This window comes from Podarcis erhardii, assembly GCF_964252035.2.
Source record: "Podarcis erhardii genome assembly, chromosome: 8".
NCBI lineage: Eukaryota > Metazoa > Chordata > Lepidosauria > Squamata > Lacertidae > Podarcis > Podarcis erhardii.
Window position 1 is genome coordinate 29,183,006 of NC_138499.1, and position 23,241 is coordinate 29,206,246.

At 42.4% G+C, this 23,241-nt stretch overlaps 1 protein-coding gene across 1 annotated transcript; it reads right to left on the bottom strand.

The window, feature by feature from the left end:
* Window positions 1-2,415: 2,415 nt before the first annotated feature.
* Window positions 2,416-18,637, bottom strand: LOC309348940 (carbonic anhydrase 13-like). The gene is made up of 7 exons (XM_081874762.1): window positions 18,482-18,637; window positions 12,807-13,004; window positions 11,258-11,376; window positions 8,531-8,626; window positions 7,262-7,324; window positions 5,907-6,062; window positions 2,416-4,148 (listed from the first exon to the last, which is right to left on the bottom strand). Exons 1-7 carry the CDS (start codon window positions 18,510-18,512, stop codon window positions 4,035-4,037), a joined length of 777 nt encoding a protein of 258 aa, XP_081730888.1. The 5' UTR covers window positions 18,513-18,637; the 3' UTR covers window positions 2,416-4,034.
* Between the last annotated feature and the right edge of the window lie 4,604 nt (window positions 18,638-23,241).

Here is a 23,241-nt window from a genome sequence, read left to right on the forward strand (position 1 = left end):
CAAAATAGAAAAACGTTGCTACCAACTCAGCTACACCATCTACTGTATTTCTGAGTCCATCGCCATCCAAAACTAAATCTTGATTATTTTTACCTATTCTAACCTTAAAAGCTATGGATATATAGTGAGTAAGCAGGTCTTGTACAAAAAAAATTGGGGGGGGGGGAATAAATCAACAGATTCCTCTTTTAAAAACCGACAATCCAAACTCTAATTATTCCATGTACAAACAAAGTCAGGAAGGTGTCCATGACAAGGGGAACCCTCCATAAATCTGCTGAAACAGAGATCCTCACATCAGCCTTTTGTAATAATGTCCATATTATGACAAATAGCCTTATTCCACAGCATAATCCTATACATGCTTCCGGAGTTCAGTAGGGCTTAGTCCTAGGAAAGTGTGAACAGGATTGCAGTGTGGCAATTAAGAGAATTGTAGTTGATCTGAGTTACATTTTGGATGCGGGTGGCGCCGTGGTCTAAACCACAGAGCCTAGGGCTTGCCGATCAGAAGGTTGGCAGTTTGAATCCCCACGATGGGGTGAGCTCCCGTTGCTCAGTTCCTGCTCCTACCAACCTAGCAGTTCGAAAGCACGTCAAAGTGCAAGTAGATTAATAGGTACCGCTCCAGCGGGAAGGTAAACGGCGTTTCCGTGCACTGCTCTGGTTCACCAGAAGTGGCTTAGTCATGCTGGCCACATGACCCGGAAGCTGTACGCCGGCTCCCTTGGCCGGTAAAGCGAGATGAGCGCCGCAACCCCGGAGTCGTCCGCAACTGGACCTAACGGTCAGGGGTTCCTTTACCTTTAGTATCTTGTACTATACTTGTAGGTCCCATGAATTCTCCAGACTTTGCATGAAAAAAGGGTTGCGATTACCTCTTCAAAGGAGTCAAGCATTTTACTTGATTTTAATTGTCCATGTATATTTCATTGCTGTTTGAATGGCTTAGCTCACTAATCATCTTAAAGCTAACTTAACGGCTTCAAGTAATGATAACCCATAGTTATAGATCTACATGTTGAATATTACTTTGCTTGTAGTGACACCTACTGATTGGAAGAAGCTGTTTACTTACTTCAAAATCTGTTGACTTTTGTCCAATTAATTAGCGAAGTCTTTGTTGAGCCCTGTTGTATAGAAAATTAGTGCATTTGTGCTATTTTTTGTATAGCTATTTTATATCACTATTTTTTATATAGTTGGATTAACCCATCATTTCTGCTAAACACAGAAAAAGCAACCTTCCTCGTATGTACAAGGTTCAGGGATCTGATGCTGGCTCCTTTTGACCCAAAATGTAGTCTTTGTGGTTTATATTTAAGAGGTGACTTGTACTCCTTTTCCTGGAGTGTGCTTGTGGATGTGTAAAGGAAGAAAGAAATCAGTTTGAGATAGACAGAGAAAGTGGCGGTGAGCTTTGAGCTCTGGAAGGTTAAAACAGCTTGGGGGGTTTGCTGCCTCTCTGGGGATCCGATGAGGGGCTGTGAATCTGCTGGCTACAAGCGTGCTATGCTGTTTACCTTTACCTTATTGTATGTTCAACCTATATATTTGGAAATAAACCAAAATGTTGTTAAGAGTCCAGTGGCCTCTCCCTCAACGGAAACCAAACCCAGTTAAGCACTGCTCCAGGATGTCTCACTACTTGGGAAAATGGAGGAATAAAAGCAGTAGGGTGTAGCCACAGATTTCTTGAACTGCACAAACACAGTATTCGTGAGCAACAATATGCCTCAGCAGCTAAGACAACAGATGTAATTTTATATTTTGAGCTGCCCTGAGATCTGCGGATGGACGGCAGTATACAAATTTAATGATGATGATGATAACCCAACATTAAACATTTGCATCAGTGTATCTGTCGGTAACAGCACATTAATATTACTAAAATGATCCAACTTCATGATTTGTAAATATATTGGTTAGCCTGGGCCAATCTGGTTTGCTGGCAGTGGGCACACAATCTCATGCATGCCTATGCAGAAGAAATCCCCACTGAGTTCAGTTTGGCTTGCTCCTAAGTCAGTTTGCACAGGGCTGTGACCTGAGTCTTGGCATCCATCTTATTTTGAGTTACCACAGTGAAGTGTACAATGCCACATTTACCCTCACTTGGAAGCAAGCCCCACTGAAATCAAGGGAGCTGACTTGCCATCCATAGGAGTGTACTGTAAAAACTTGAGTCACAAATTATTTCTGGTGTAGCAGAATCCCATTGCCATCAACTGGAACTTACATCCAAGGAAATGTGCCCTAGGACCATAGTGTAAGTTCTTGGCACCTGGACTCAATCCCAACTTGTTTCCATTTACTGTGCAATTTAAAAAAATTATTTTGACAGGCAACTGAACCTAGAGCAACATGTTGATCTATTCATGTGTGCAGAGTAAAAAGAAACAAACAAATCATGAAAACATTTGGCTCACTTGCTTTTATTTATTTCATAAATATAAAGTTGCAGAATAAACTCAATTTATTGCTAATAAATTATTAGAACCCCCCCCCCATTTCTCCTAATATGAAAACATGCAATCAGTCAATTTAGCTTCACTGTTTTCCTGTCACAACGCAAACAACTTTAGAATTTTTCATGCAGCCATTCAGACAACATGAAAATATTAGGTACAACTCTGGACTGAATATATATATATATGTAAATATACCATAGGCAAAGCATCATTAGCATCCTGACATACAGACATGAACATGCAATTGCACACACACACACACACACACACACACACACACACGTCCTATGAACTCATGTCTCTACTAGTAAAGGTAAATTGGAAAAATGCCCCAGGTGTCATTGCTATGTTAGCATTGCCACACCTCTTCCCCTGACACTTCAGTAGCTGTGTGTTTCATGGAGTGGGAAAATGCTGATATGATTGTCTTGTCACACTTTACCCCCAATAATTAGTGACCATGAAGATGTGGGGCAGCAGCAACCACACTTCTCCTTGTAGTATCTAATTAGGCCTCAGCTCCACATTTCGGCCACCAGAGGCTTCAGCTCCTTAAAGGTGCTTTGCTCAAAAGGCCTCAGTTCCTTTTTTAAGGCTTAAGGTACTGACGCAGAGCTACAAGAATTATAAGGAATTGGCAGTTTCTGAGGTAAGTGAAGATTCCTAAGTCACTATCTAAGCTACACCTAAGTCACACTTATTCTCTAGATATGGCCTCTGGCAAGGAAGTTAGGAAATAACGTGGCCCATTTTTACCTTCCAGTTTGTAGGGGGCAGGAAATGGGGCCTGTGGGAATGTTTGGAGGGATGGCAGGAATCTCAGGTTCTCTATGATCAGATCCCAGCACATCTATACTATGTGTTTAAGTGGGTTTGGACCTCTGTGGTTTAACCACTAAGGTTTCTGCTAAAGGACACCCAGAGTTTTCATGTGGGAATGCTAGTGGTAAACCCAGGGCAAGTTGAAACGGATCCAAATGGATCATCTGGTCTAACCCTCTGCCTTAGACAGGCCACCCCACAGCCAACATTCCCAACTGATATCTGTCCAACCTAGATAAGAGAGCATTACCATACCTAGCAAAACACAAGATTGGCTCAACTACTTCAGCTCTGAAAAACTCTTATTTTGCTATACCTAACTGTATCTTAATCAACCACAATACAATACCCAATCTTATTTACTACAGCATAAATCCTATTCTTTTTATTGAGTCATGAGTGCCTGTCTATCATAGATTTATAGCAACAAAACAGTATCTATTAATTATAATACCTTATCGTATTTATGGATTGCGTGCTAAAAATTAGGGGAACAATCCAGGAAATCTGAAGCATTTTAAGGTCTGCCTATTTCACTTTAGAAACATAAGCATGGGCTTATACCTCTCCCTCAAAATACCTAGGACTTAAAAATGCTTTCTATTTACTTAAATCGGGACCTAATTAGAAGGTATCCTTAAAAAAAAAAATCATTAAAACTTAACATAACCTATTAAAATGGGTTCCGCTTGCTAAATAGTATCAGCCATTGCTATGAATTATCCTTGCTTTTTCGCCCCTTCAGTTTCTTCTCACTTCCCGGCCCCTTAAAGGCTGTGGCGGTCTGAAGTTTCTCAGCATGCAGAAGGCAGCTTCTCCCTCACCAGTGCAGAGGAGGTTGCGAAATTTGGCTAGCTGTGGATGAAAATGGCACAAGATTCAGCAGGGAAGTGATTCAGATGCCCAAACTCAGCCCAAAGTTCAATTACATGCATCATTTAGGTCCCCCCACCCCAAAGCATTTTCCCAATCCAAAACCTTCTGCGTGCATCAATGATTGGGAGATTACTGAGCCCCTTTGCATTTGAGATCATTTATTATCTTCAGTAAGAAAATAGCTTTGTGTGCGCATCTATCTTTGCCTGTTCAGATAACCCTTAAATCAGTGATGGCCAAACTTGGCCCTCCAGCTGTTTTGGGACTACAACTCCCATCATCTCTAGCTAACAGGACCAGTGGTCAGGGATGATGGGAACTGTAGTCCCAAGTTTGGCCATCACTGCCTTAAATGAACTGAATAGAGAACCTACTGTAGGTGTGTCAGTTCTGCCAAGAACTTCAGACCTCATTACAGCAAGGGGACTCAGCTACATTAGTCAAGAAATAGCGTTTTGAATGTGTTGTAAACATGCACCACCAGATGGCGTGTGAGAGAGAGAAAATTCTAAGCAATTTTCATAGCCTTTTATTTCTTTTGCTATAACAATTTAATTTCTGACTTATTTATAACTTTTTTTCCCCTGTGTGCAGATCCACCCAGGAAGGCTCCACACACATCCTTCTCCTACAATGCTGTATAAATGTTGAAAAGGTATATGCTGCCTAAATCCATACACAGGCACAAACTTGCGGACTTCCCATTGGCATCTGGTTGGCCACTGTGGGAACAGAATTTTGAGCTAAATGGGCTTGATCCAGCAGGACTCTTTGTTTGGGCAGATTATGCTGCCTTGGATCCTCTGAAGAAAAGTGGGTTATAAGAAATATTAATAAATTCATCAAATCACTCTGAAGTTGTACAAATCTCGTATATATTTTAACTAATCCTCACAATTTCTGCCAGCCATGTGGAAAAGATGAGTTGGGGTGGGATTTATTTCTAGTAACTATGCTTAGGCCTGCAGCCTTGAACTTTCTGGACTTTTAAAGCTGGTTGCAGGTATATTCACCTAAGATCAAGATACAGTTGTATCTTGGAAGTCGAACGGAATCCATTCCGGAAGTCCGTTTGACTTCCAAAACATTCGGAAACCAAAGCACAGCTTCCGATTGGCTGCAGGAAGCTCCTGCAGCCAATCGGAAGCCCCGTCGGAGCTTCGGCTTCCAAAAATAGTTTGCAAACCGGAACAGTCACTTCCGGGTTTCGGGAGCCAAAACGTTCAGGAACTAAGCTATTCGAAAACCAAGGTACGACTGTATGAAAAAGGTAAAGGACCCCTGACAGTTAAGTCCAGTCGCAGACAATTCTGGGGTTGCAGCGCTCATCTAGCTTTACAGGCTGAGGGACAGACAGTTTTTCCAGGTCATGTGGCCAGAATGACTAAGCCACTTCTGGCGAAATGGAACACTGAAACCAGAGCAGCGCACAGAAACGCCGTTTACCTCCCGCCGGAGCGGTACCTATTTATCTACTTGCACTTTTTTGGCGTGCTTTCGAACTGCTAGGTTGGCAGGAGCTGGGGCCGAGCAACGGGAACTGACCCCATTGCGGGGATTCAAACACCAGACCTTCTGATCGACAAGCCCAAGAGGCTCAGTGGTTTAGACCACAGCGCCACCCGTGCCCTCTGTATCGACTGTATAGTCGATTGTAAATATTTTTGTGGGTGTCATAGGCATGGTTTTAAACTTAAATAAAGATATTATTCTTTAGGCAGAGGTATTAAACTGCACCTGCTCTGAGCAAACGCTTATAGGCTCCCTGAGAATGATCCAGATGACACTTTCAAGAAGAGGAGGAGAAGTGAGGGAGCCAAGGTAAGTCCAGTAGTCCAGTGAATGGGGCAGCAGGCAGGAAGGATCAAAGTTGGTGAACCTGTGCTGTTTACCCTGAGGAGAGAAAGAAATGAGCAAACACCGCCATGGGCCATTTCCAATCTACCTTATTGCTTTCTGAAGACAGAGCTGCGCTAGTCTGCTGCAGCACAAATAACTTGGTGTCTTGCAGCACCGTAAAGAACAAAAATTTCTGGGGAAAGGGGAAAAAAAACCTTTAGGCAATGCTTTCTAAAGGTAAGAACTATTTGTCAGCAGAACAGACTGATGGGCTCACTTTTGCTGGAGGCATTTGCAGAGAAGCTGGAGGGTCACCTGTCAGGCATTGAGCAGAGGGTTCAACTATAGACTCATCTACACGGCTGCAAATAAAACGGTTTAAGTGTGTTTTAAGTGCAATATACAATGTGACACTAGATGGCGATGGTGAGCCTTATGGAAAATTCAATGTCTTTTAAAAAACGCTTTAAGAAAAAGCATTTTCAGAATGTTTTTTATAGGTCTGTAGATTCCACCTTAAGCGAGAGTCCCTTTCAACTTTAAAGTTCTATAATTCTATGAGATGAGTCAAGAGATTCAAGTTAAGCGTTCATATTAACGCAACATGCAGAATATGCTTGAACGGCTAAACATGACAAGTTTTCTGCATGTGTGTCCTGTTCATTCAGCAGGGGAAGCAGCGTGGGTCTGTCTCTTGTTTCAAAGAACAAAGAATTGGATATAGCCAGCAGAGGCTCCTTGAACACCAGAGTGTTCCTATAGCTATGTTGAATGTTGACATATGTTTTAATCTGATGGTTGGCTTATTCTTCATTTTATTATTTTATGTTTCAAATAGCTGTTTTTAACTGGTAATTTTATTGTCGTCGTTGTTGTCCCCCCCCAAAAATAAACTGCTTTGAGGTTTATTACAATCAAGCAGTACATAAATATTGTGAAATAAATAAATAAATACATTGAAGAACATTGTGGACTGTGGAAAACACCGAGAGCAGTATTCAGCTCTCTTGCTCCATCAACATAAGGTTTTTCCTGTTGCGCAGTGGGACTTCCACCTTCTCCCCACTCTGTGCATGCCCTGCAACTCTCCTCTAGGGGGCTCAGGGAAGCCCCCCAAAACAGTTTTAGGGGGCATGCAGGGGAAAGAGAAGTGGGGTTTGGAAGTCCAGTCGCAGAAGTGGAAATCCTTGTGCCTTCAGGGATAGTTACTTAGTGCTGCATTGGATATAAGCCCAAATTTAGAATTACCTTACCTTAATTTTGATGGCGTCCAAATGGTCTGTGATTTTCTTCAGCTGCGAATTGCATTCACCCACCTGTAAATACAAAGATCAACTTATTTGCCTTGCTTAGGGAAGCTGACAGATTTGTAATTTTTCATTTTGTTGATTCTTTAAATTTATTAACTGCTTTCTTGTCAAACTGCTCAAAGCAGTGTAGAAGGTTTAAAAACTATATTAAAAAATGCCTTTTTTAAAAAGTCCAGAAACATGAATAATTAAATATGGAAACATTTCCAAAATATTAGTTAGTCCTTTTTGGAACATGTGTCAGGTTTTTTTTTTTTTTAATCATTGAATCATACTAAAAGTTGAAGTTGCTGGTGGGTCAGGGTCAGGACTGCAGGGAGAAGCGTTAATTCTTTCCTCCTTGCCACACACCTAACACGCCCCCTCCCCCAACCAATGATGCTGTTAGTTGTGAGAAGCAAACTTCTATTGATGCAAAAAGGAACTTCACTCCGTGCCAAACATCAGCTTCAAGGGAGGGGATTATTTGTTGGGGCTGAGCTGCAAGAAGAGTTATCCCTCTTCTCTACAGTTCCAATCCTGGTGTTGTCGTTCCCCAATTATGTTTATTTCTGTATTTTTGAAACAAGTGATGCACTTGGCACTGCATGTAGTTTGGCTCATAGCTTCCCTTGACATTTAACTTTAATGTTTCCGAGCACAATTCAAAGTGTTGATGCTGACCTTTAAAGTAAGGTTACCAGATTTTTTTTCAGTGAATACGGGGACACTTTTCAACTTCAGTTGGAATGGATGGATTTTGTCAGGGGGCTGATTTGTAAATCCGGGGACTGTCCCCAGGAAATGGGGACATCTGGTAACCTTACTTTAAAGCCCTAAACGGCCTCAGTCTAGTATACCTGAAGTAGCAACTCCACACCCATCATTCTACCCAAACACTGAGGTCCAGCACCAAGGGCCTTCTGGCGGTTCCCTCACTGTGAGAAGCAAAGTCACAGGGAATCAGGCAGAGGGCCTTCTCTGTAGTGGCGCCCGTCCTGTGGAACGCCCTCCCATTAGATGTCAAAAAAATAAACAACTATCTGACTTTTAGAAGACATCTGAAGGCAGCCCTGTTTAGGGAAGTTTTTAATGTCTGATGTTTTATCATATTTTTAATATTCTGTTGGGAGCAGCCCAGAGTGGCTGGGGAAACCCAGCCAGATAGGCAGGGCATAAATAATAAATTATTATTATTATATACATTTAATCCCCCTGCTCAAAACCTCTCACCTGTAAGAAAACAGCCATGACTGCTAATCCATCTGCCTGGCCAGCAGCCTCCACAAAACTGGCGTATTTGTCTGCGTTCCAATGGACCACGTGGAGCTAGAAAGCAAGACATGTACTACCATCAATCATCACTTTACTGAAGCCTGACAACTTTCCATAATATCTCATGAGGAGTATTTGGGACTAGTTTAAAACTTTTTTGTTTTTACAAGCCATCTTGAGGTATGAAGTCCTTTGGAAGCTCCATGCTTCTTGGTCCAAAGCTCTGAAGATCCGTTCTAGCCAGTCCTAGTCTTGGCCATTAAAAAAAAGCAATGAAACAGTCTCTGGCCTGTTCACATGCCAGCCCTGCCCACTAGGCCATGTTCCCCACCCTCATTTTCCCCTTGACAGGTATCCTCAGATATACACGTTGGATTTGAGGGTTTGCACAAGGTCCTTGGCTGCTACGGAAGTGCAAATGAGTAAAATATATGAATTCTGACTGCTTGGTTCATTAAATCATTCCGTATTCTGGAACGTAAAGGTGTCTCAAAACACTCGCACTTTTAGGTTCACTTTTAAAAAGCTGGACGGCACAACTTTTTTTAAAAAAAATTATGCATGTTACAAAGAGGAAACAAATGCTTTCGGTCGGAATGGCTTTTATTGTAATGGAAAACAACAAACGAGAAAGGACACAAGTAAAATCTGAAACACTGTGGGGGAGGCCCATTCCCAATGGCTTGTGACTTCTCTTTTAAAGGATGTATGTATCTTGTCTTACCACCGCTTCTGCACCACAGCTTGTTGGAGAAATCTTTTAAGGCCTGTTTCTTGTGTGAATCACCACCATCATCAACATCATTGGCACTCCCGTACGGCAGCCCGCTGGAGAAACCTGGATCCAGTGGACAGGCCATCCCAGCTAAGTGGGACCTTGAATCCATTATCCTGTTGAGTTCATCTGCCAAGGGAAGTTGTGTCGTCTTCTTTGACTGAAGAGCAGCTCTTTCTTCTTGCATGTGCCAGTTAGGCAGAGGTGCATTCTTGCATTAAAGAGCCTTTTTCTTCTTCTTCGTGGAACTAAGCACTGCAAACTGCCACCTAGCCACTGATCCTTCGGAAGACTCTCCACCTGTATAGTTCTGCCTGGTTCTGTCTCAATTCTAGGGTCCTTTCTCCAAAACCAGAAGGGTTTCTCTATTGGTTCTTGAAGATGTTTATAACCAGCAGTGGGAAACCTTTTTAGACTGACTAAAGATTCCTAGATATTGCCTCTTTCCATTTGGTTTCTTAGATGGAACTTATTTTTTTGTTTTCCAGCTATATGTTTGTTTTGGAACATATTGTTTTCTAAGCACCTCTTATTAATTCTTTATATTCCAAATCACCTGGTTCCTGTGGAAAACATAAGTCTTTAAACACTGCAAATGTCATTTCCCACCCCCCCAAATTTATTTCCCCCACTGATTTTAGCCACTCAACATATTTCCCCACTTTTCTCTATTTCACTAAGGACATTGCTTCTCTCTGTCTTCAGCACTTGAATTATAGTACTTCCATTTCAGGTTACCATTCCATTAAAAATAAATAAATAACTGGACTCTTAAAAGTTTGCATCTTAATGTTAGTTAAACAGAAGCCCATTTACACTTTTTAAGGTGGGGGAATCAATATTCCAAAGTGTTAAGTTACGAATAGTGGCTTTTGCATGACAAGTTCCATTTCAAACACCGAAACAACTAAATGCCAGAGGAAGCAAAAATATTGAACACCCTGGTGCAGGGAAACCTTGATGTATCAAAAGTTTCAATGTGCACCTGAAGCTCCTTCACTTGGAAGTAATTCCTTGTTTATTTCAATGAAGGCAGCAGATACAAGTGTATGTTCTTTTGAATAGAGCGGCCAAAGCATCTAAATTACAGTGCGTGCATCAGAGTAAACGATACCTTGAAACTTAGTGTTTTCTGCACACAAGTGCTATAACCACAATGGATTCAATCATGCCCATGTTGCTTTAGGGCATTTCCTGTTTATTGGAATGCTACTATTTTCTCAGCTTGTTTACAAGAATCCGACTAATGTTTTAGAATAAAATGAACTCCCACAGAAGCAATGGCAAAATGTAAACATTTGTGCTTTTCTGTTCTGTGGCCTTCAGCAATAAACATACAAGACGGCCAACTCTCTGAGGACTGCCACACTTTATACAGCAGGTATGTCCTCCTTGTTTAGCACATGTACATGCAATGGATACTGCAACACTTGAAAGGGAAATGAGCATCCAGGCATACTGCAGACATGCGCTAGGAAGCCAAAGCATAGTGCAGCTCCTCCATGGGGGTCCTTGTGTGCTTACTGAGATGTGTCTTCCTTCAAATATTGGTGTCCACCAATATGTGGCAAACAGTGAAATTATATATGCTGTGTAACGAGTGAATCATCCCCCATTAGTCAGCATAATTTATAGAAACTTTTCTGCGCAGTATACAAATGAAAGGCAGATTGGTAATACAGCTGGATGCCTTTTCCAGAAATGGTAAGAGGCAGATTCTAGGGGAGTGGGGGCAGAGGGGGGACAGCAGTCCTGGTGAAGCATAATGAGATTTACAACTGTAAACGAATGGTCTTTCCATTGCAGAAATCACTTCAATATGTTAAAAACAGGCCTGCTTATCAAAGAACGGATGTAAAGATGCAGTCATTAAATCACAACTATTCATATAGTTCAGTGGAGTCCTTTACCTCTGCCGCAAATTTTGTCCCATCCACTGCATGCTCAGAGCCAATGTCATCACTGGGCCCCCAATGGAAGTGAATTTGCCGCAGCCTATAGTTTCCAATGAGTGGACCCCCACTCAGCACTATAAATATAAAAATGAAGGGTAGCATTGTTAGAATACCGGGAACCCATGGGAAACGTGACATTTGCTTGTCACTGCCAAAGGGCCAAAACAAGCAGGATGTGAAAGAAGTGCGACTGGATATCCCAATTTTAAAGTGGTTGCAGGGAAACTCTGATTTTGACCAGAGTCACAGCACTGGAGAAGGGCTTCAACCCCACCCCATCCCAATTCTCTGGATCTAAATCTCCATCTCCACAATAGAAAATGCAGGCAACATACAAAGGCGGGGAGCAATTTAGATCTGGAACATGTTGCTGGGAGAACTGGTTAGCTTGCCCTCTTCCAGCACTACTCCTCCGACCAAAACTGGGGACATAGCACAAGGCTACAGTTTCCCTGTTAATTCCCTGTTTCTCCTGGAAATTGCTGGACTACATGAATCTTTGGGTTGAATTCAATAAGGCAGTTCTTAGAATTTCTGCACAGGTGTGTGTATATGTTTTCTCCTCTAATACTAGCAGCAGAACTTTCTGTATAAATAAGTTTGCCCATCTGCTATGAAAATGTTTTTTTTAATACTAAGATCTTCCACTACTGAACATAGTAACAACTGAAATTAGCAGGTAATCACTTGACTTGCTCTTTCAATCCCCCTGCCCCTTAATCTTCTGATTTTGGAAGAATGAGCTTAGGGCTGGGACATAACTTGCTCGCTGACTACAGGCAAAAGTAGAAACGAGAAATCTGAACTGCTCCCATGAAATCAGACCTACGATCAGAAACAAAGGCGCCAACTATGCTGCAGACTAAATGAAAGCTGTGTTTGGAAGAGGAATTTTGCCAATTTAAACAGGGTTTGTGGGGGGCAACTATTCAGCTCTCTTGCTGTGTATAAGACTGAAATATCTTCAAACAGAATGAGGCTAGGGTGTTTGAACTCTGGTAAATTCAGATAGATGCAACTGTGGATGTTATGAGAATTCTCAGATAATCTTAAACGATAGGCCTAGCTCGCAAGTCACATTAAACCATAGTTAAAATAAACTATGGTTTCAGGTGAAATGAGCAGTGTACTGGTACATGAGGCTCGCATCACTAGTGTTTTGCTCCTCCTAAAGTCTTGTCTGTCCTTGGTAAGCAGAAACAAATCAGAAAGCTTGCTTTGTGTTGTGCTGGTTTACCTCTGGTGGTTTATCAAACTTGCAAACCAGGCCTATATTTCCTCAAACAAACAATGAATGCTGATTTTATGTCATGCAAAGCTAGTCTCTGCTTAGTTTCATCCCCAGAGCACAGAAGGAAGGAGCGAAATGTGGTCATTTGTCCATTCACAGCAAATCATAGTTTAAAGTGCCATGCAAACCAGACCATGTAATGTTATTTGACTCAGGAAATACTGAGAACCGCCCTAAAATGAAAGCAGAATGAAATCTACCACAAAAACAAACCTGATTTATTTTCAGTGTCATCGAATTCCACACTGGTTGAGTGTCCATTGTTGAGTATAACTTTAGCGGAGGAAGGGTCATAGTTAGGGTAGAGAGGACGCAGAGTGGGGTCATATTTGGTCGTCTCAGTTTGGATATCAATGGGAGATTGACGGTCTCCAGTCGCGAGAGGGAAAAGTTCCTTCCAGCGAGAAGGCCCTAGAATGTATTGCAGTAGAAAAAGGTGTTCATTAAAATGCATTCCAGGCAGCCAGAGAAACAAAGGAATTGTTATGAGAAAGTAATCACAAGAACCTACCTGGATTTTCTTATTTTTTTCTTAAAAAATATTATTCAGATAATTAAAAAATGGATGGATCTAAAGGGATGGAAAGTACACCGCCCAGTTGTCTTTGGTGAGCTATAGGCAGCTCTCTCTACATAAATAGGTCTTAATTCTAATATGAATTAAATACCCAAGGATGCGGGTTAGAACCCTCGGGTGAGTCATTTTCTGCCTACTTCCAGGCATTCTGGTCATTAGGAATGCAGCAGGCACCTGAAATTGACACACATGCAAATGATTCAGAGAACATTTCCCCAGAGCTGATTAATGTGCAACTGACACATCTAAAATGCTTCATTCTGGTTCCATTCCTATATGGGACAGCTGCATATTCCTGCATCGCAGGGGGATTGAACTAGATTGTCCTCCTGGTCCCTTCCAACTCTACAATTCTATGGTACCTTCTGAAGTGGTACAATCAATTCAGCTACGACCTCAGATCTCTGCCATTGTTACACAGCCACAGTTGTCCAGGCCCCCAGCCGTTTGGTGGCGTTAACTCACATAATACATGCATATTTTAAATGACAGGGCTGAAAACCAATTTCCTAGGCTAGAGTTCAGTTTATTAGGAGGTGCCATCCTTTGAAAGAAAAAAAAGAAAAAGAAGTTCTTACAATATTTACACTTAAATTAATTTTATCCATTTAATCTGCCACAGCTATCTTCCAAGAATCTTGTGGGAACTGGTGAAGGGGTTAGACTGCTCTGTATTAAACAACCCTCCCCAGTTCATAAAACTGCAGTTCTCCCAATTCCTTGAGGGAAGGGAAATAACGGTTAAACCACAGATACACCATCAGATACTAGTACATTTTTAGGTGCTTTGGTGACCAGCCCTGGAGATTTGTCCAGTTTTGCATGTTAATGCATAATGTAACATTCTAAAGAACAGCAACAACAAAATGCCAGCAGGGATGGTAGGAGAATCAGTTCTAGTTATCAGCTTCCTTTTATTCAAGAATTCTTCACAAGGGGAGGAATAGCTCCAGTGTATCCTCATATCCTTAATACTGTGAGGAATGCTTTTGGTGAAACTTAGGGTATATACCTCCTCTGCTATCCTACCGGTGGCTTAGAATGTTTGTGAAGATTATAAGCAGCATTCTGGAGATCTGCCCATCAGTTTCCAAGTGATCTACCAGTGTGCAAATAAAAAACGCCAATATTGATTCATCACAGATTTCCAGGGATCTTTGCTTTAATCCTAGCTGTAGGTCTCTAGCATCAAAGTGGTCCTCCCATCCCAATACTGTTGGGGGGGGGGTGAGCACGAAGGTTAACAAAAAAAATGTTTAGCCTGGAGAAAAGGAGGTTAAGGGGTGATATGATAGCCATGTTCAAATATATAAAAGGATGTCACATAGAGGAGGGAGAAAGGTTGTTTTCTGCTGCTCCAGAGAAGCGGACACGGAGCAATGGTTCCAAACTACAAGAAAAAAGATTCCACCTAAACATTAGGAAGAACTTCCTGACAGTAAGAGCTGTTCGACAGTGGAATTTGCTGCCAAGGAGTGTGGTGGAGTCTCCTTCTTTGGAGGTCTTTAAGCAGAGGCTTGACAACCATATGTCAGGAGTGCTCTGATGGTGTTTCCTGCTTGGCAGGGGGTTGGACTCGATGGCCCTTGTGGTCTCTTCCAACTCTATGATTCTATGATTCTATGATTTATAGTACTGAGTATTTGCACAGCACATTTCAGTCGTCCGGTGTCATTTATCTACATTAGCTCAGAAATCCTTACAACAGGTTTGTAAGGTAGGCAAGTATTTTTAGCCCAAGATTGCAGGCAGAGGGTTGAGGCTGGCTTACTTACTGAAGGCAACCTACTGAGTCTGACAAGATAACATCTTGACTCACTCTGGGCCTCTAATTCTTGGAAAACACCATCACACCTAATGTTATCTGGGATGCACAGTTTGTTCGACGTCAGACATGCTTCTGTCTCACCAAGATTATCTGTCCCGCAGGCTTTCAAACTGTGTTTCTTACCATATGTGGTAAGTCAAATTATAGCCCCAAAATGGGTTGGCTACACAATTACATGAAAGATTCTTCAGGTTATAGAATCACTTTAGCATATAGCACCAAAAGCACCATTTGCAAAGTAACGTTCCTACCACTGTAAATTTTAACTAACTTTTCAACTGTGCAACTTGTAAGTTAATTAAGCCTGCACAAGGACTTGTAAATTGGCTTTTATTCACGTAAAACAAGGAAGTATTAATTTCATGCCATCTGATTCAGAGTTCAATCTTGAGCATGCTTTGTTTAGGAGTTCTTAAGCAGTGTGTGGATTACACTACCCAGGTCATTTGGTGACGCTGTGGTCTAAACCACTGAGTCTCTTGGGCTTGCCGATCAGGTCGGCGGTTTGAATCCCTGCGACGGAGTGAGCTCCCGTTGCTCTGTCCCAGCTCCTGCCAACCTAGCAGTTTGAAAGCACGCCAGTGCAAGTAGATAAATAAGTACCGCTGCGGCAGGAAAGTAAACAGCGTTTCCATGCGCTCTGCTTTCCGTCAGGTGTTCCGTTGCAACAGAAGCGGTTTAGTCATGCTGGCCACATGACCTGGAAAGCTGTCTGTGGACAAACGCTGGCTCCCTCGGCCCAAAAGTGAGATGAGTGCCACAACCCCATAGTCGCCTTAACCGCCCAGGGGTCCGTTACCTTTCTAATTTAAAGAAAGTTTGAAAGCTACTCATCTCTGTTACTGTGCCACCCTTCTCTGTAGTAATGAACATTTTATCACCTGTTAACCACAGATGTGGAGTAGAATATATGTTTTAAAAAAAACCTATTGAAGACTATTCTAGTTGTAAGGAAATGATCTGGTATTTCCAGTTCAGAACTCTTCTTTGTTTTCAACACACAGCACAGCTTGTAGTAGTACCACATCAGCTAAAGTTCCCCAGATCTTCAGTGTGCTCACATAGATTCTTGAAACCGGGGGTTCCAATGCGCAAGTAGAACATTCCACACATTTTGAAAGAGAAAACACATGGGGTATCCATTCAACATTTTGTATTCACACTAGAGCCCTGCATGTCACTAACACTGCTCATGATGTTTGCCAGCCATCTATTTAGTTTGCAGAGGAGGTACCTTGCTAAAGTATCATATATTATTAAGAAGACATACAATAAATCATTTGGTGTGCCACCATATGCAGCAGAACACAAAGCTGTGCCGTTGTATCTTCAATATGTGTCTTGCTAAACAGACCTCATCCATCCTTCTGTTGCATCAAGATTAGGCAACTGCAACCCAATACAGTATAGAGAGCTTTTAACAGTACAATCCTATACATCCAGTACAATCAGAAGCAAATCCCATTGAGTTCAATGGGATTTACTACCAAGTAGGTGAGTACAGGATTGCAAAAGGTAATGCTGAAACATTCCATTTACTAAGTTGCCTTGCCAGGTACATATGGACTAAGAAGTGCTGGTTCTAAAGTGGCATTATTAGTTAGATTATGTTTATTCCGTAAGGTAGAACAAGTATCAAAAGTCAGAGATGTCCCCGAGCTCATTAACTGAGCCTCCAGAAATTTAGGGAATGCAAAGATGTATTCAGCTTGGAGGGATTAAGGGATACATCACAAAACAAGGTTGTTTTGGTGCAGAAGGAAATATGTAAGCTGCACCCTAACTGTAAAGGTTGATTATTGGCTCACACCTTTCTCTAGCACGAGATGCTGTATTTTATACTGTATTTTATATGCTATATTTTATACATGATCCCTGATCCCAAAGAACCATGAGTTCAGTAGACTTCTCTAACTCCTGCTGTTCTACACTTTCCCCTGTCTAAATCCGGAGATTCCCTATAATATACTTTGAAAATCTGAATAGAAAGCCGCATTGACTGCATAGGGAACCTCTGGATTTAAGATTATTGGAGGAGAAAGTGTGGGACATCAGTAGCTGGAGGGGAAAGCCATATGAAAGAGGGAGAATTAAAGGAGGTATGAGGGATATAGAAAAGCCCATAGACTGCATTTGCAAGCAGAAATGGGGAATGCACGCAGAGACACCATGAAATTAAAAAGAGCTGAGTTCTGCAACTGCTCTGTTTTATTTTTCATTGTTGCTTTAATCCTTGTTCCCCATTCCTTACTTTGATCTTTAGCCATTTAATATTTTTTTTAAGTGTGCAGTATTAATTAAGGTAGAATTTAAGTTTAGAACTCCTTCACTCTATGGCATCGCAGCAAATCACTTTGGTGGTTCAACACCTCTGAATGCTTCATACAGGTTTGTGTTTAAGTTAAGTCCTACTGAATTCAACAGGGCTTATGCCCAAGTAATGGGGTTAGGACTGCTGCCTAAATCGCTCTAAAACATTAAAGTAAAATTCATACTGGCTAGAATGCATCTTTGGTTTTCCTCCTGCTTTCTGACATGAACAACATTCACACATAACACAAAGAATTGAGTTGAAATACATGTGCTTTTGAGTGTCACAGAGAAAAGGTCTCATGTGTAGACTGCCCTAGCACAGATTTCAGAGGTTTTACAGAGTTATAGAGTCTTTTATAGAAGCGGAATAAACACTGTGGAATGTAATGCTAGTTCAGAAAATATTATTAATGCAATACCACAAAAAGGGAAAAAAGAAACCAATTCATGTTAAACCACCACTGCCTTGCATTTGATTTAGCAATCACTATATCTATCTATCTATCTATCTATCTATCTATCTATCTATCTATCTATCTATCTATGCCTTCCTTGCCCTCCCAAAAAAACTACAAATCAGCTGCTGTTTTAAGTTTTGCAAGCCTTGTTATCAATCAAGAAGTTCCCCGTTATCTCCCAGAAGCAGCAATGCTTTAAAAATCCCTAGTTTAAACCCCATTTCAAAGCGTTAATTTGTTTGGCAAATTGTGATTAACAGCACCTACAGTACTAGAGATCCATCCCTCTCCCACCTCCACTTGCCTACAACCGCCTAACTTGCAAACAAATCCCACCACTACAGTAATACGCCCCGGATCGAGATGCACGTGCTGTGGAACTGGCCCCACCGCACTTAAAAAGTTGTCCATGCCTTCTAACTCCCTTATTGAACGGACTTTGCATGTCGCCAAGGCCCGAATTAAAAACAAACATCTGCCAGTTTTTCTCAACTTGTGGGTCCCCAGATGTTGTTGGACTATAACTCCCATCATTCCTAGCCAGCATGACCAGTGGTCAGGGATGATGGGAGTTGTAGTCCAACAACATGTGGGGGCCCAGAGGTTGAGAACCCCCCCCCTCACCCCAGCCCTCACCCCGGGTCCCTACAGCCCCCTCCCTTCCTGCTCTGATTGCCCCAGAGAGCCAGCAGCAGCAGCTCTCCCCCCTCACCGTTGTGCTCATCGTATCCCCAGTGCATCATGGCTAGTCCCCTAACGGGATGCTCTGGCTGGTGCCGCGGCAGCAGGGGCGCAGAGAGGCGGACGCTCCACGAGGCAGGGACCAAGGGCGCCCAGGGCGGCCCCGCGGCGCCTTCTTATGCTCCGCGCGCCCTGCAGCGCTGCGCTCGGCCGCCAGGGGACCCAAGCGAGGGCGTCGCGGCGCCACCCTCGGGAGCCCAGTCACTTGAGAAGACGCGCAAGGCGCAAGTTGTGTCGCCTTGCCTGGCCTTCTCTGCTTCCATATAGATGTATTAGAAAGCATTTCGAGGCCGATCCTCGGCAGCTTTACTCCGAGGTTAGCCCCACACAAGCCTGCGGGATAAGGACCAGCATCCTGTTCTTACGGCGACCGACTAGACGCGTGTAGGAAGCCTGCAAACTGGACGTGTGCACGGCAGCACTCGGCCCACCTGCGATTCCCAGGAACTGGGATTCAGAGGCATGGTTCCTGCTGCAGTGGTAGCAGAACGTAGCTAGCCGTCCTAGCTAGTAGCCCAACGAGTTACTTCCTTGTAAGATGCGCAATGGATTAGGAACGTCGGGAGGGATTCGTGCTGGATCAGCTCCCAAATATATCTAGGCCAGCTCTGCCCACCCCGCCCCTCCTCGCTCCCGTGCATTTGGGAGGATTTCCAGCGGGGTAGCCCTGCAGTGCGATCTGCTCGGAAGTAAGCCCCACTGAGTTCTATAGGACTTGCTTCTGTGTAGGCACTGCAATCCTCCTAAACAGGAATATTATGAGTAAGAAGGGACTAGAGAGGGGGCTGTTAGTGAAACATCAGATCAGTCCGAGCTACAGCTAACTCAATAGTTGCACGATTGAGATGTATACAAGCCACATGGTAGGCTCAGTAGTCGCGCCAGCCCTGTGGAACACCTTCCTGTCAGATGTCAAAGTGATAAATAATTATAAGACATTCCGTAGACATCTAAAGGCAGCCCTGAATTGGGACGCTTTTAATGTGTGATGTTCTGTTTTGTTGTTGTTGTATTTATGTATATTTTGTTGGAAGCTGCCCAGAGTTGCTGGGGCAACTACTACTTCTTCTTCTTCTTCTTCTTCTTCTTCTTCTTCTTCTTCTTCTTCTTCTTCTTCTTCTCTACTACTACTACTATTGCTATTGTTGTTATTATATAGAAAAGTGGCAGAGCCATTAGGAGCTTATCAGCAATTCAACGATGAAAGTATTAGTGCTTCTTTAGTTTTTAAAAAAATCCTAGGGGAGGGATTGAAGGGAAGCGTGTATTATTTTCATGTTTGGTTTATTGTATAGTTTGCATTACTAAAAATGCAAATAAAGACATTTAAAAAACTGTAGCTTTTAAAAATGACATCTGTTTGGACTAATCACTTGAAACTTTCCATACATGATCTGCCTGGTGAGCTCCTCTATAAATGTGCCAGATTTCAAACCAATCAAGATTGCCACAGCTATAGCAAGTTAGCTGTGCTAAAAACTGAATATCATTCTTATACATATATTTCTTTCCAGTTCTGTTGAATATGTTTCAGGGAACATTATCACTTCATGTACGCTGGAAGTGAGGCATAGCAGGTGGTGGCATGAAGTCATTCTCAAGTGAAAATAGGGCAATTAGTCAGCCCCTAAGCATAAACAAAGGTGTCCCACAATTTCATCATCCGAAGGATGTTTTAGGTCAACATGGACAGGGATTCCAGGTCATGCCTGGGAAAGTAATCACACGCAATTTGGGCAGAACTAAAACCAGGCTAGTGTGCAGTAGCTCCACTTCCATTAAAAAAAATAAAAATCAGACTTGCTCTTCCCTCTTACATTCCTTTCCTTACCTGTGGCAACCCCAGAGTCAGCCCAAAACCTTTGGATGTCCTTCTACCATAGAAGAAGTCAACTGACCAGAGAACTGAATCTTACTTGAATACTCATTCTGGTCAGTGAGCAAAATAAATCAATTCATTTGTTCATACTTCAATACCAGTGACAGCACAGCATCCTTGACCACACCTGAAAGAAGCAAGCTAGCTTAGGTGCTGAAACACTCATAACTCTGTTGCCATCAACACTGCACCACCAGCACCTGTCCCTCAGTTTCTGCCACCCAAGGCAGCCACCAACTCCTACCTAATGGTAGGGCTGGCACTAAACGACCCAAAAAACTTCTCCCTGTGTCATCTTTCTCGACTCCTAGCTAATACTAGGGTTGTATCGAGGAAGGAACCTAGACCTCATTTATGCAGAGGTGGCTTTTTTGTGTGAGAGATGTCACTGTGCTTAGCTGGGAGTACAGGCTGTTTATGAAGTTGAATACTGAAGTAGGATGTTGCTGATAAAATGCAGTTTGTCCCATTTGCTTTCATTGCTATTGAGCTATTGTGTGAAATACAACTATTATAAGCATGTATTAGAAATCAATGTTAACACTGATATAATCAGACAATGCTGCAGGCATCTTATATTTCGTTTCCACAGCAATCGTGTATGTAAAGGCACAGGTAGCCACATACAGATGTAAAATATGTACATGATTTGGCTACAGTTGCTCTTTTTCTGCTATTTCTTAGGTAGTTGTTGTGTTTTAATTTTTCTGAACTGAGCAAGCTTATCATGTTTAGTATATTTAGTATAGTTTTCTCTCAACCTGCTGTCCTTCAGGGATTTTGGACCAGACTGACTGGGAAGGGCACCAGGTTGGGGGAAGCTGGATTTTGTACATGCTATTGTACATGTAAGGTGATAATCCTTACTATGTGAAATGTGCTCATTACATGCATGCCATGGCAGGTTTTCCGTATCTGGATGGAAAACATTCAGTAGAAATCACAGGAATATCATCCAGTCCTAACCTGCTATTTGAAAGGCAAGCCCATCTATCTAGAATATCTTCCTCTCCTGTCACCCCCCTTTACAGTTAGGACGACAAAGGGACAGAGACAAAGCAGCTGCACTACACAGTGGAATAGCTCTTGTAGAGCCGCTGGCATGCATTGTGTAGGCAAGAAATGAACACGAATGGCAAATTGTTCAGTGCCGTCTCTTGGTTTATCTGCTCCCAAGGCAGCAAGAGAGAGATGCTTGTTGAGAATGAGCACAAAAGGGATATGTGAGAACAAGGAGATAGTGCAAAGAATACTGGCCGGGGAGATAAGCGATTGCCCTTTCCCCAGCCCATATAATGAAAAACCTGTTGCAACTACGGCTGCACTGGTAAACTGGTGTTGAGCAAAAAGCCTTCAGAAAACCACTGAATTGCTAATGTAAGAGTGTGTAGTACCTCTGAAATAGAACACACTGATCTTCAGCTATTTCAAAACTATGTGAGTTTTCCCCTCTAAGGTTTTGCCTCCATAATAATGTGCTGTCATAAAGTGAGTCAGAATAGCACAGTGGCTAAGAAACAGAATTGTGATTCAGTTCAAATCTCACCTCTTGCCAAAAACTCACGAGCCTCTCAGCCTCAGTTTTCTCTTATCCACAATATGTGGGTAATAATCTTTTTTGTCCTACCTTTCAGAATTGTTGTAGAAATAAAGCAATGCAAGGGCTATAAAAATGCTATGTCTTATCACAAAATGTGCTGTACTGGCAAGTTCGTTCTGTCAGAACTTTAAAACCACTATGCACTTGAAGGTATTGCAATTCTCTGTGCACTCAGGCACTTCCTTATTTCAGTAGTTTTGTTGTTGGAACAAATTCTTAGCTTCGATGATTGGCAAAAGAATGAAATACCTCTTAATAACCAAACTTCTGGATGAATGCATCCAGAATTCTGTTCTGAGCTATAAGAGAACTGCATAATACCCCAATCTGAAAGGGAATAGAATGGAAAAGTACGTAATTGCGGTCAACATGTCACACAAAAAGAAGACAGAATTCTGGGCTGACCCATGTGCTGTTCAGCAGAGATCCAGGCAAGCTGAACACAAGTCATTTCTCCTCTTTTCTGTCTATGACTTCTTTAGCATTGTCTACAGCAGTTCTGGGCAAGGTGATTGCTTCTTAAAGGTGCATCCATGTGGCATTTTGAAGAGCACATGAGTGTGCAGGCATGTATGTATACATCCAGTGCACACGTCACATCTCCTTATCTGAAATCCTGGACAGCCACTGCTAGTCATTGTAGATGATTATAAGATATATGGACCGATGGTCTGATTCAGTATAAGGCAGGTTCCTATGTTCTTTATCCTATTCTACAGCATGTGTGGAATAGACCTTAAACAAACTGTGTGAGCTAAAGGGAACCTCTATTTGTGCCCCTAAACACCAGTTTTTAGGGAACTGCAGTGAGGATAGAGTAGACTACAGTGGTACCTCGGGTTACAGATGCTTCAGGTTACAGACGCTTCAGGTTACAGACTCCGTTAACCCAGAAATAGTACCTCGGGTTAAGATCTTAGCTTCAGGATGAGAACAGAAATTGTGCTCCGGCAGTGTGGCAGAAGCGGGAAGCCCCATTAGCTAGAGTGGTACTTCAGATTAAGAACAGTTTCAGGTTAAGAACGGACCTCCAGAACGAATTAAGTTCTTAACCCGAGGTACCACTATATTGCCTTCGTGCTTTACTTGTAAGCTTGTGATTTGCCACTGGCTGAAACAGGATGCCAGACTTGTGCACACAATGCAGCTTTTAAGCCCATTTGAAGCACATTTCACTCCTCAAAGAATTCTGGCCACTGTAGTCTGTAACTCTGTGAGGAGTAAACTACAGAGTCCAGAATTCTTTGGGTGA